Raw genomic sequence first — 14,671 nt, 5'->3', positions numbered from 1 at the left:
GAGAGAGAGAGAGAGAGAGAGAAAGAGAGAGAACGAGGAGACCAAATTTTGAATAGAAACGAAGGAGTTTGCGTCAATACTATTAATCGAAATTTTCGTCGTCTACTCCTTTCGCGGCGTTAAGGAATTTTTCATTTTACGTCGGATATTTACCATTTTCGCGAGACCGACTTCTCAGACTTTCGAGAAAAAACTCATTTCCTTTAGCTTCATCGAGAAGACTTAGAAGAGGTAGGAAGGCCTGCTGACAAACTTAGCAGGGGTTTTTCTGCCTACTGATAAACTTAGCAGGGATTTCTCGGCCTCCATATTCGTGGATACATCCTGACAACTTTTCGGAAGGGCAAACTTCGACAGATCTATAAATAGTAAGAGGATTTATTACCGACCTTCTCGAATATAAATAGATATGAGTTCTTATCTATCTGAATAATATCTAAACACTTCATAATATTCGTGTATAATAAGACGTAAAGCAGGTTGATCGACTATTACAGAAAGAAATAACGCTTAGGATTTTCTAAACCTTTGAATTATGTTATAAATAATGCCCTACGATATATGCTTAAACAGCGAGTGAGAATCTATTGGGAAAATGATAAAAACAATGCAATGATAAAAGAATTGAAGTAAGTCGCTGAAAAGAAGCTAGCCGTCTGATACTATTGCAGTATTATTTAAAAGATTCCAATAAATCCTTTTGAAATCGAAGATCGGGTAGACTCGCTAATCTCGTGCAAAAGAAAATAGTGTCGATGATAGAGAAGTTCAAAGGAATAGGACATGCCACGGTCTTGAAACATAGGTGCTCACGCAGCCAAATGGCAGCAAGCAGAGCATCGCGCACCATCGTCATGGTTCCAGTACAGCCAGTCTGTTCGTTGCTGGCCAATCGTCCCTCGTTTCAGGCCGCACATACATGCATTCATGTATGAGCCGTGAGAACCTAACTGTGAACGCTCAGCGTGGTCCGTTGTCGGTGCCAGACAGACCGTGGTTGGTCGGTGAGGTCAACTGGCAGCGCGGTAGTCGATTTTTCATGAAGACGTACTTTCATTTTTAGGTCCCCTTTCGCATACATATACGACATAATATGCATGTGTATGTGTGTGTGTGTGTGTGTGTGTGTGTGTGTGTGTGTATAACGAACTAACGACTCGCTTCACTTTTTTCTTTCCAACTAGGCTACGCACATATCACAGAAACCATAGATGACTAAAAAGAATGGTTATCTGATGGAAGGATCACATTGTATAAGATGAGACGACGAAAAATCGAGAATCACTTTTTGGGATATATTTAGTAGTGGAACGCGTTTAAATTTTGCTTACTGAATTACTGTCCACTCATGAAGCGAATAGCCGATAACGATTAAAATTCTTATTGTTAAGCAGTGGAACCCTTTGAAAAAGAGCTAAAAGCTCGAATATGATTATGATAGTTTGTATAATTTGATTCTTAAGGTTTCTCGATGAATTCATATATATATTCATATATAAATGCCCTAATCGCGATTACACGTCAAGTATGCTAAATGTTAATTTTAACTAACAATAATTAGTATGATAAAATGGTACATAGTAGATAATAACTACATTGTTTCGTTTACACCAAATTTTCCATGAGTAAAGAAAGAAGATATAAATAACAAACGCGGAAGATGAGAAGCGGTTGTCGGTTTTCTTCTATAATTCGCCCATGCTATGAACTCTAACAATTGAGATAATATTTTTATATGGGCGATGAGTGGATACGCATGCGAGAAGTATTCAAACAAAAATTTTCAGTTTTCAAAGAAATGTCAATCTCCAGTTGGTCGTCAGGTTTTTCCCCATTACTTTATTAATACAAACAATAGGTAATCATTTTGTTTGAAAGAGAGAGAGGAGAGAGGGAGAGAGAGAGAGAGAGAGAGAGAGAGAGAGAGAGAGAGAGAGAAGGATGTATCGCTTACGTTTGCTCGACAATCGAATTGCGAAACGAGACGATACCCTACGAAAGATGCAAATGGAGTTTGGGTAAACTTTCTCCGCCCCGATAAATTAAACGTCCGCCAGCCATATCCTCTTCCCAGACAGTTCATGGTGAATCGAGGGAGGAAAAGGACAGATGTATTCCAGGAAGACTCGATTGAAGTTCCAAAGAAAGAAAGAAAGAGAAAGAAAGAAGAGAGAAGAGAAAATGCGTAAACCCTACTCGCTTTCTCGAATAAATCGTTGGCTACCGACGTTAGGCCACTGCCATCGGAAGACCCCTCCTGCAGACGTGTTTTTCTGCTTCGCATACGTATTTTTTTCCGCCTCTTTCTATCTTCTCCTCCTTCTCTTCTTCTTCTTCTTCTCTTTCTTATTTTATTTTTTCTTTTTTTTCTCTTCTTTTTCCCTTCCAACCCTTCCATCCGATAATCGATTCGCATGCGCACGAATGAGATAGACTCCGGCTGCACACGTAGGAAATACTACGAGCTTCACGGGCAACCCAGACGCAACCTATTGGTAACACTTTCAATTTTCAACGACATTTGGTATGCATTAGTCTACCCAAGCTAAAATACTTGAGCTACCCAACTTTTCCCTAAACCATACTCGTAGAATATCGGCCTCTAAGCGGCTTTGCTTTTCCTATACAGAAATTCTTAATGTTCCTTTTTAATAGATGAGATACAAGGAAGCCCACGATGATTGTGGAGGATAAGGCATATTTTATACGTTTTGTTCCTTATATCTAAAAGTGTATACTAGGTAATATGTAATCCTTTTATTGGAATAATCGACGTATAGCGATTAAGAAATATTCTATGAACTATGATCAATCGATGAATCGTCCGTTCGTCGGGAATATTTACGAGGTCGTACGATCGTACTTTCCCGACCAAATTATCCTCGACTTAGCTTACGAATTGGAAAGATCTATTCAACGTCGACGAATACTTCCGTGGTGATGTTCTTAAGAGAAACCATAAATACATTCGTATTTTTCTTTGGATAAAAAGCTATAGGCAGAACGCATGTTGATATTTATTTCTAATTGTAGTCGTACGACAGTGATTGATGAACTTATTGATTTCAAACGACCTCGAACCTTCATCGGGACTTCATGATTTTCGGGTAAACTGTATCCTAACGATCAAAATTACTTTTAACAATATATTCATTCTGATCCTTGTCTCCTATTTAACGGTCTTCTTTAAAATGTGAGACGCAACTTTTAAAACAATATTATATTAAGGACGATTCACACAGTTTAGTCTTAGTTCAGTCTCCTTTTCGTCTCTATTCCGTCACTTCGATCACTGTTCAGTCTCAGTCATAAATATAAGCGAAGCGATAGAAAATCTTCTTTTACTTTCAGGCAATATCACAGATAGAAGACTACAAGTTATAAGAATTTCGTCAGTCATTTTAAAATGACAACTTTCTTGACGACGACCTCGGACAATCTCGAACACAAAAAAAATATGACGAATAGATGATTGAACTGACATGAAACTGAAAGAAAATATGTAAAAATATGTGCATTTAAATTATATACAATAATGTTGAAATCACTGTGGCCGAACTATCGGAATGTAAACGGAATAGAGACTGAAGTGAAATTTAAACGATCAATGGATTGACAGATTACTGCGTTAATGTGATATGCACATATGCAGAAGTTTTATACATTTCAGAAGCCACTTCCATCTAAGACTGTTCCTTTTTGCATTTTCTAAAGATTTGAAGTGTTAAGAATATATCTCGAAAATTAATTATACCTCGATATTATGAAAGAAGTTATATAATTCTGAATAAAACGCATTCGAGCTCCGTTAATTGCCGTTGCGCTCATAGAAAACGCGCTCTGGCGATATTTTGGATATATCTGTCTTTTGTTAAAGTGAACGCAGAAAGCTGCTTATAACTTTCATTAATGTTTATAAAAATCTGTAATATACGCGAATGGCTCCGAATGTCTAAAACAATAATGCAAATATTGCCGTATATTCTTTCAACAAAGATGACATGTAGATTTGCTACTAACGCATTCATTGAATACTGCGTTTGTACTGCGTTGCGTACTCAAAGTACTAAAACCGAGAGCGCCTCCATTCGGCTGAAATTTAAACGCAGGACGTGAATCGAGAAGGGAGAATTTCTCGTAATCCTCTTTCCATGAAGCTGCAATTGCCACTGAGGATACTTTATACGGTCTTAAAATTTATGACTAAAAATAAAATTAAAAATTAAAAAATGTAAAAATATAAAGATTTTAAAGAGATTTAAAACATTTTCTAGATTTTAAAAATCGGTCGTCATCGACGATTCATCTTTGGAGTTAACCTGAATAAGCTGTTTTGTTTTTTTATTTCAAAGGAGCCGTTTCAACTAGGGGAGACTCTATTATTGAATATCTCTAAAAAATTTAGTGTGTGCCGATGGCCATATTTTTTTGGTATTTCGATATTTCTGAATGATTATTTTTTGAAGATTCTCAATACATATACCTTCGGATAAAAAAAGATTCGTTAAATCCCATTAATCATCTATAAGAAAAGAAATTTGAAATTCCGACGTTTTTCGATCCCTTGACAAAGTCAAGAAAACGATAAATATAGCATAAGGACGAAACAAAGGTTATCGATTGAACCTTTTTAAACGATTAACGATTTGAACCTTTATCGTCAAATGAAATTGCTTTTTCTACGAGGTCGAATATATTCGATGCTTGTACAAAATTTCATTTTTTATCTTCATATGTAATGTACTTCCTTTCAATGTGCGAAAGTAATTTATATGAATAATAGAACGATTCATATCATACGACCATTTTCGCAATAACGATATAAAGCATAACTGTGAGAGCATAAAGATTATATTACATTTAAAATACTTCACTATTTATATCATTATAATAGTTTAAATACTGATTAAATTTGTTCAAAGCAATTATAATTATATTTTTAATACCAAACTCAATGATTCCGTATAAAAATATAATAGTCAGATAGGCTATTTCGAATAAAACAATTAATCATCGACGATTCGGAAAGTACAAGAATCTAGTGGAACGAATTATTTTTTACGCGATGAATGAAGGGGCTATCTAAATAAAATATACAGATAAGCGAAGAAGAAGAACGAAATAAAGATCGAATATCATTGTCATTATTTTGCTTTTGCTTATAAATAAATGATGACAACATTATTTGATTTTTTATGAACGCATTCATAGATAGTCTAACGTAACCGTACCCACGGTTCTACAGATATGCTTCGAATGTACAATATTCTCAGGAAGAATATTTTGTCGGTGACGATATGTCTGAACTTGTCTCTTACTGTCTGTGAGAACAGTGTAAATACTAGTCCCAGATCGTACAGATATATTTGTTATAATATCAAGTAATGAATAACGAAAAATTGATTGAAAATGTTAGAAAATCCCCTATGGGATCTCAAATCATAAATGAGTAACTGACAGCCTGCGGTTTACATATGATTATGCTTGCTTACTCCTGTAAGATACAATCCCCACTATTTGATATCGCTCTGTCTCGTGTGCTGCACAGCTTTTGTTTTTAAGCATGAAATGATGGTTAGTAAATTTAAGTAGAGGAAGAACGAATTGATTGACGGAGTCTATGCGGATAGATTCTTTCAGCATAAGATGTACAGCGATACGTTTCTTTCTTTTGATTCTTTCTCTTCAAATAATAATGCAATGACTGAAATTGAACAAATGAATGACAAAACTTTTTCATGAAAAATATTCGCAGGGTTCTAACGTGATCTTCTATATATGAACATAGTAGCCTCTCTCTAATTTAACTACTGGAAAGTTCATGTCTATCATGTAAATAAATAAATAAATATCTGTCAATATGAATATTCTTAAAAATGTCGGATGTTACATGTTTACCTCTGGCATGTTCAATGTTTGTAGATATAAATGATTATGTACCATTTGTGACTAATATGGCGAATCAGAGATATGTGGTTTAAATAAAAGGAGAACATCAAACATGTTTTACGATATTCACCAATTACGTGATTTCCCTTTAGCGATGATAAGTATTTTTTATAATAATTTAGTTTTGATTTTTAACTATTATAAACTGAACAAAAATTTGATAAAAACTTGTAAAATTATTTTTATACTGTAGCCCTATATAAAATAAAGTTAGAAAGTATTTCATGTAAACCTCGTTTAACTCTACATTGAAATATTTATCCAATTCCCATATCATTATCATGTGAATCCTCACAGCGAACATATGTACGACATATATGATATAAGGAGATACGCAAATTGTAATCATCCGCATTTAAAAAATTCCGCAAACATTGCTCGATTCAACAGTTTTATTTTCTTCGGTTTCTGTCTCGAATCATTATGTCAAGAATTACACAAACACCTATAAGGGAATTCTTTCATTCTTTCTGACGAGCATAGAGATAGAAAAGAAAAGAAAAATAAAAAATAATTAAAAAAAGCAGAAGAAAGATATTAAATAAAAAAAAAGAAGATTAAAAGTTTCGATTCGATTATGAAGAAAAACAAAAAAGTATATAAAATTTCAAAGATCATAATCCTTCTTCTTTCAGGATAAAAAATTGTCGGGCGTTTACAAGGAGAAATAAAAAGATTCTCGACGAGGATGCAGCGATCAATCCGCTTTGAAACTTTTCTTTTTTAATTCAACGAAAGTACATAGGTTGCGAGAGGAGCCAATAAAAGGGATCAAAATCCCTTCTTTCACTTCTTCCCCTTTCTTATAATTTATAGTCGATTATTTTGCACGTTACCCAGACTCACAGGGAATATTATTTTGGACAGGATTATACCACGATCCTCCTCTTCCACTTTTTACCTCCTCCCCTCGATCGGATAATCGATAAAAAAATGCTCGCTGAGATCATGGGTCAACCGATCCCTACGGTTGCTCTTGACTCTCCCCCCCCCCCCCATTTTTCCGTCCATCTGTATGCTTGTTACGCGAGTAAATTCCAAATTAAGCAACGCAAAACTAGATATCCCATCAGACCTTTCATATTTCTAAAATGACTCAATTGTTGTCATAAAATTGTTTACGACTCGAATCACGGATGAAATATAAACTTGTTTTAAATTGAAAATCAACGCGTTTCTTTTCCATTTTTTGTATAGCGAAAAATATGAATTTTTAATCGAGTCAGGATCGGTGGGAACCAATTTTATTTTCGAGAGGACGAATTGCCGACGATTTTCTTTTTTTTATTCGCTATATTCGTTATGAAATATTTTGGGGTTGTCTCCTGTGTTCTCTTTAGTATTTTTTTGCTCGTAAATATTCTATTATCGTTAGATAGTGGCGAATGATTTTGATGAAAATAATTGGACATGTTAGTAAAATAGAAAATATTTCGCAAATAATGAAAAACGTTGACGTTTTGTTTATATAGGTTATAAAGAAAAAAGAAAAGAGTATTTTAAGCAAATATAAAATATCATGAAAGTATTGTAAATTTAAATAGTAGAAGTTGATTTGAAACCTCAGAGAAATTAAAATATTTCATTTAAATATGTTTCCGAACAGTATCTTACCTCTTATGCGTTTCTGTTTTAGTAGTTAAAACATTAAAAATTTTATTCGTCCAATCTTTCAAAAATAAGTCCAAAATGATTGTAAAAAAGTAGAGTATTGGACTATCTTTCGAAATATTTGATTTAATTAATTTTAATTTGTTGTATAAGAATATAAAAATATAGATAAGCGAAAATGTCCAACAAATTTTCGTAGTAGACGGTGCGCCGTATTGATCCACTTGCAGAGACCGGCAGTGATTAGATATTTATAGAAGTTAATTTCGAAAAGGTGTCTCATCGATCGTACTCACCCACCAACGGTACCATCAACGTGTAGATGGGCTGTGCTCCAGAGGTAGCTTTCGTAATGCTCTGCAATTGTGGCAGATAGTCGATGAAACAATTGGTGTCTGGTACTAATTGCCTTGGTCTCACTTCTATTTCCACCGACACCGAGGATTTCTTTAAGATTGCCTGCAAAATACAAATAAAATTATAATTAAACAATTTTGAATAAACGTTACAAGCCGAATTCAAGGTATTAACTTCAAAACAGAATTTCTTCCGTCAAGATAAATCTCATTCGTTGGAATATCGTGGGGAAGAAAATGAAGAAAGTTCACAGAATGCGCTAGAAGACACATTACCTTCCAATCGAATCCCACGTATGCGCACGGTACGTCGTGAAACAGTCGCACACACCGCGAGAGAACAATGTCGGCTTGTGACAGCACAACGCGAATGCCAAGTAACCATTGTTACGACAAAGGATAAAGAAAGTAATGAGCCTCCTAATGTCGATTTGCGTCGTGGGACGATAACCGATATAGTATATGGGATTGCTTTGAATTAAACTCTTCTTGAAAGATCACTTTACGAGGTTTTCATGTTTCTCCTTATGGCCAAAAGTAGTTGGTGTTTGTATAATTTTCTATTTCATTGAGATAATCGATGATAATTCGTTCTTATCTATGCTCTTTTATGCTGTTATGATTTATGATTTATACCTTTTATTATTTCATCTTCTTAATTAATGATTTCCTTAATGGAAGGATTAGATCTTTGAAAAGTGAAGGAGAATATGTATATGCGGTGTTCTTTCAGTGACAAGATGCTCGGCCTGGCGGAAAGCATGCGAAGAACTCGACGACAAGTCTAATTGCTCATGGAAGTACACGAACGGAATGCAGAAGCAGTAATGGGCCGTACACACCGAAACGTATCGAAGATAATACGCAAATGTTACGCACGTATCAACGATTTTCTCTCTTCCTTTATCTTTTTTGGCAAGAATTCGAGACGTCTCAAAATTCGACTTTCGTCTCTATCTATTCTCGACGCATCGCCACTCGAGCATATTACTCGCAATTTCTATTCCGTGTGGCGCAATATCGGCATAACAGGGCCACTCTCGCGCTTTCCACCGAATCTCAAATCGAGTACGAATTCGATGTTAAGTTCCTCAGTTCTCTTTTTCTGATTGTTCGTTGTCGTTGTTAAAACGCGATCGATAAGTTAGCTTACTTATAGCCAATATGTCGAGTTGTTTAAGATAAAGTGTAGGATTTAGGATTCTTCGGACAAAAATTCACTTCGAGCGTCGATATATCTACGATGTACGTACATGAAATATTCTCTTAAAGAGTGAGTCAATAATTATTCGCAATGTAGTAGTATTCTTTTTTACGTTGATTATACTATCAATGAGTATTTATGCATTAGTGTTCCTTCTATTACGGCTGTCAGATTTTGAACACGTTAAATTGGTTACATTTTGTTTATTATGATATTAACAATGCCCACTCTGTTTTACATTTGCAACAAAGAAAAGTAGCGAGAAATTATTCGTTTTTTTGTGGTCTGAAGATGCACCACTGAATGGATGGCTCAAAATCTCAGCCGAAAGCTTTTTTTCTGAGAGTATAACGAAAATTGTGCAATGATGGAACGAGTATGTTGAGAAATAATGTTATTGGAAGTATTATGTTTTTATTGAAATAAATTTATAATTGTATCGCGTATAATTATTAACTTACTCTCATATCACCGAAAACTTTTCAAGTTTGTCCATTTTCCTATATCCGTATCAACATGAAGAATATATCGTATAGTGAAGTTGGACGAAGGTATATAAAGAATCCAACGTTAAAATTTTTATAAATTGCACGAAATCGGCATAGATGACATTGGGCATTTACGAGGAACAATAAGTCGTCGTCACATCTTGGAATACGACTTACTCGTATTCGAAAGGCACTTGAATACCTCGCTACGGACGTAACGTTCGCTCAACTAGACAGCAACTCCGTGAATGAATGGGGACACCTGTTCCGATATTCAGGTGGGTATGTCGGCTTATTCATAAGCGAATACGTAAGCCGTTTGTTCTAGTTATGGGGAACGGCGCTTTTAATCTTCAATTGATCAGGACACATATAAACATCGAAAGGGAAAACAGACTATAACGAGTTATCGACCGAAATTATTTAAATGAATCATCTCTCAATAGTCCGAACGTAGAACAGTTCAGAAATTGATAACTTATTAGAAAATTTTTTAATGTTAGAAGAAAGATAATCTATACTGATCTTTAATTTATTGGATATAATAAACATACGATGAAATTATTAGAATTGTAATACCTAATAATATTTGGTTCATGTTATTAAACAACTTCAACATAAAAATTCGTTTTCGATATCCCTGATTCTCTTATTACCAACATGCACACTTTTAAAAAGCACTTATGTGGGAGCGAACGTCTCCATTTCATGTAGTAAGATTGGTGGTAAGGTTAACCTAAGGATTTAGATAGCTCAGTGGTTATAGAGCAGTCACACGAAAAGCGAAATAGCCGGATTCCAATTCCGATCCAGACTATCCGAAGAACCAACTTTCTTTGTAAATTTTACAATTTGGAAGCGAATAGAGAAATTGACAAAAAGTGTATCAAAAGCCTGAAAGTAATAAGAGAAATAGCGTATAGGATGATTATGACCTGTAGTGATATCTTACCGTTTTATTATTTTCATAATCGTTTGTTTTATGAAATATAACGTTTTTCTAATTCTTTCATTGAAGCTTCTATTTTAAAATGCTTCCTTTTCCTTTTACACATATCTTTTTATTAGTTTGGATGAGAAAAGCACTACTGTACAATCTTTTCGATCTTCGAGGAAACATCTACCTGTTAATTAACAACGTAATTTTGTTTTCACGAGGTACTTATGAACACTTACATGTTCTTTTTCATTCTATAATGACTCATTAAAAGTTACGTAACTGATACAAAATATTTCTTCCCTTTGAAGTATTCGCGAATTTTTAAGATACCTTAGCTGATACCGTTCGGTTTCGTCTTCTCTTCTATCTTTTTGAGACGCATACCTTCATTCTCGTTATCGTACTCGTCACTTTTTCTTCTCGATACACGTACACGACATTTGTGTACGATCCTAGAGAGAAAGAGAGAGAGAGAGAGAGAGAGAGAGAGAGAGGAGGGAAGGGACAGAGAAAGAGAGGGAGGGAAGGAGGCAGAAAGGGAGAGGGAGAGGTAGCCCTCGTCCGACGAGTGTCTGGCTGGTCTGGCTAGTCTGCCCTCCTCAGTTGCCCTCCACAGTTACCCTCCTCGCCTCCTCCATCGTGTCTTCTCGTGAGAACCCGCTTTGTATCACGCATCGCGGTTCTAACGCCCGCGCATATTAAGCACACACCGACATTCTTTCCATACACCACCAACAACGGTCTCCAGCTCGTGGTAACATTGTAAATGCGCAACACTCGCAGAAACTTACTCGCACCATTAGGTGGAACGGCCAAGCATAAGAGCAAGTGAGATGCAGAACACACGTGGTTTGCCACGGACGATGAGGAACCGACACGGGTCCTCCTTTTAGATTGCTTTTTTTTCCTTTTTTCTTATTTTATCATCGAGTTTGCCGACGATTTTAATGAAATGAATATGACTTGCTTTCTTTTGGTTTATCCGTCTGTCTACTTCTCCCTCTTAACCTTTTCGTTTCCATTATTTCAGAATAACGAGAAAAGCGAACATTTTGCACAACACACATTTTTATAAAATATTTATTTTACATATATATAAACATTTATATATGTATCATTAGACATCATTGTATAGGAATTTAATGTTGAAGTAATGTTTAAGATGTTTTCTTACTAAAGATGATTTGATGAATTGTTAAAAGTTCGCAGTATACTAACCATAGTTACCTAATAAAATTCTGTTGAAGTAAAAAACTCTATTTGAATGTAGCATATTTTGATAGTTTCATATTCATTTATAATTTGTTCTATATTAATTTTATATAATTTAAATAAGAAATCAATAATTTATATCAGGGATGGACACCTTTTTTTGGCGCGAATCACACCGTCTTCATCATCAATTAATCCGTATTCCTGCTATTTAAATTCACTAGCTACCATTCCAAACGATTATCCATGAATAGAGAGAAGCCGTACAGTTCACGAGGTATGTGAAATAGTGTGGGTCGTTTTCTCTCACCTTACTGAGAGACAAGCAAGTAGAAGAAGAAACCACATGCTGTCCGCCACATAGTGGACCACACAGCAATTCTAGCGACGAATAATTCAAATTAATCAAATTAATAAGTATAAGCTTCTTATATCTTTTATTTTTTAATAATAGACATACAAATAATAGATGTTTATAATTATGAAAATTACGAAATTCATTATATAAATAATTTTCTCTAGTGTAAAATAAATTTTTTAAATGTGATGAATACGCGGTCTATTTAATGACAATTTATATGTAATTCATTATTAAATTTTTAGATCTCATTATTAAAATTCTGGAAATCTAATCACTATCTGATTTTTGGAAAATTTCAAACTTATCATTAGTATCGTGATTAGGATCACAATGTTTGGTGAAAGTCTGGATCAGCTAATAAATTGACAGCCTCTTTGTTTAACGCCATTTCTTATCTTTACTTCGTTATCGTTATTTCTGATATAAATATAATCGGAGTGGATAAAAAATATTGAAATGCAGAACAAATCTTTTATTTTTCGTCTTTTTCTACACAAAATAAAGATACGTTCAGTTATACGCATAGCAGAACGCATAAAGAAATACTAACGCAGACAGACAAATATTGCAAGTTTTATTCCAAGTTCTTTATGCATATGGGAAAATCCTTCTGCTAAGGTATTATTTTATAATAATAAGTAGGTATCTGTTACCCGAGAAGCAGATAAAACCGAAATTTTTTTATTCTAAGAACATTCAATTTTATAATTATTCGTCGTTAGAATTGTTATTTGTTACTGTACGTTAGTCGTCTATCCACGATTTACAGTACAATAAAGTATCAGATGTTACACTCTGCGGTAAAGTGTACATTTATGATTCAACTGTTCCGTACAGCATATTAACGGCCGTTGTAGCGTTGTAGCGAAAGGGTTAACATAAATGAAAATATAAATAAATAAAAAATGTAAACAAGAAAAGTTTGACCAAAATTATTCTCATATAAACATTGATCTTATATTTGAAAATATTTGAAAATTAAATTTTTTTATCCACTCAATTTAGTAAACTCTTAGGATTTATAAGGATCTCATAAATCCAAGAAGAAAAAAAAGAGATGCGCACGATCGTCTGCGCCGATGCTGAATGGACGACGGTAGGTAACCATGAAATGAGTGAAAAAATTCGGTTGACGGCAAAGAGAATGGTCAGCATATTAAACGCAAACCATGCGAGTGCGTGCAAAAGAGACTTTTAAAAATTCCACAAATATGGCAGTAACTGTTGTTTGACAGTAGTATACGTATCTTGGCAACAGAGATATAATTTAAATATAATCTAAATAATCAGCTAGCGAACTGCAAATTTCTAAACTTTATTAACTATTGATTTGCAACAATCTGTATCAGGATTAAAATTTAGAACGATATTTGAATATGTGAATATGTGAAATACAGTAAAAATGTAGTGCAAATGTATTAAAAATGAATACAGGCGAATATAAAGCATACACTATTAGAAGCACAAAGGTTCAAATAGTAAAGGAATTTTTACAAAGCTAAGAATGTGTACAAGACAGACTGTATTCCTGAGATCTTTGCCGACGAAAAATAGAGGAATATGATTAAAATGTTTAAAAAGTGAGAACTTTCAGATTTACGTTTAACATTAAGAATAATCAGTATTATGGTAAAGAATTCGCCTTATCCGGTTAAACATTGCAAACAGCTAGATGCTTCACCATGACAAAATTCGCATTATCTTCATTCTGCATTATCGGTCACAGAATTTTTGTCTAGAAACGGCATTCCAGTAATCCTGCTCTTCATTAAATCTGAATATTGCAGACTTTTCTTTCCGAACTAAAATTTAACCTGAAAGAGCATCATTATGGAAATGCGAACATCCAAAGAGCTGTGACAGACCAGTTGAAAACGATAACACTAAACGTCTTCTAACATTGCTATAAAGAGTCGAAGAAGCGTTTCCAACGATGTATAGCCTCCAAAGGAAACCACTTTGAAGTTGATAATGTGGTTTTGTAAATCTCTTTCAAATACAGAGTTTTCTAGTAACAGTCTCACTACTTTTCTGCCACGCCTCGTACTTCGACGCTCGCGGAAACGTTTTCGCAGCGGATGTGAGGAGAACGGTGCCGATAGCTTGAAAATGTAGATGTGTTAGTGTTACGTTGGCGCTGGCAATGGTATTAGAGACGAGCACGGTGGGGATATATTCTCAGCTTGAGGCTACGAGGAATGTGCCTTGACACCGGCGGAGGACCGATGGACGGCGCATACAAATATATTTACCGGTTAGGCTCTCGCCGATTCCTTGCAGGAGGCAGGCACTAAGCTCTTTTATTTCTTCTTATGTGTGCATATACATGTACATAGATATATCGAGCTGAACGACCGTCACGGGTAACGCCCTTTTGTCATTCTATTCCGCGCGACAACCTCTCGCGAGAAATTATCGCCCTTCCGATCGAAGCACGGAAGGAAAGTCATGCTGCTCTCGCGCACGCAGCTCTCGTTACTGAGTAATTTAGAGATAGAGGGGGAGGAGAGGGAAAAAGTTGAACGTCGAGGTGAAGCAAGAGACACATTT

At 35.0% G+C, this 14,671-nt stretch overlaps 1 protein-coding gene across 8 annotated transcripts in view; it reads right to left on the bottom strand.

Moving 5' to 3' along the window:
- Positions 1–14,671, bottom strand: part of LOC122636635 (telomerase-binding protein EST1A-like) — a 134,397-nt gene that overhangs the window by 6,305 nt on the left and 113,421 nt on the right. For all 8 annotated transcript variants that reach the window (XM_043828131.1, XM_043828095.1, XM_043828064.1 and 5 more), the window contains one exon: positions 7,857–8,019. In XM_043828131.1, coding sequence (XP_043684066.1) covers positions 7,857–8,019 — 163 coding nt within the window. The remainder of the gene's footprint in view (positions 1–7,856; positions 8,020–14,671) is intronic.

The sequence above is a fragment of the Vespula pensylvanica genome, chromosome 1, assembly GCF_014466175.1.
Source record: "Vespula pensylvanica isolate Volc-1 chromosome 1, ASM1446617v1, whole genome shotgun sequence".
NCBI lineage: Eukaryota > Metazoa > Arthropoda > Insecta > Hymenoptera > Vespidae > Vespula > Vespula pensylvanica.
Note: the sequence above shows the minus strand (reverse complement) of the source record. Positions and strands in the feature narration are given on the sequence as shown.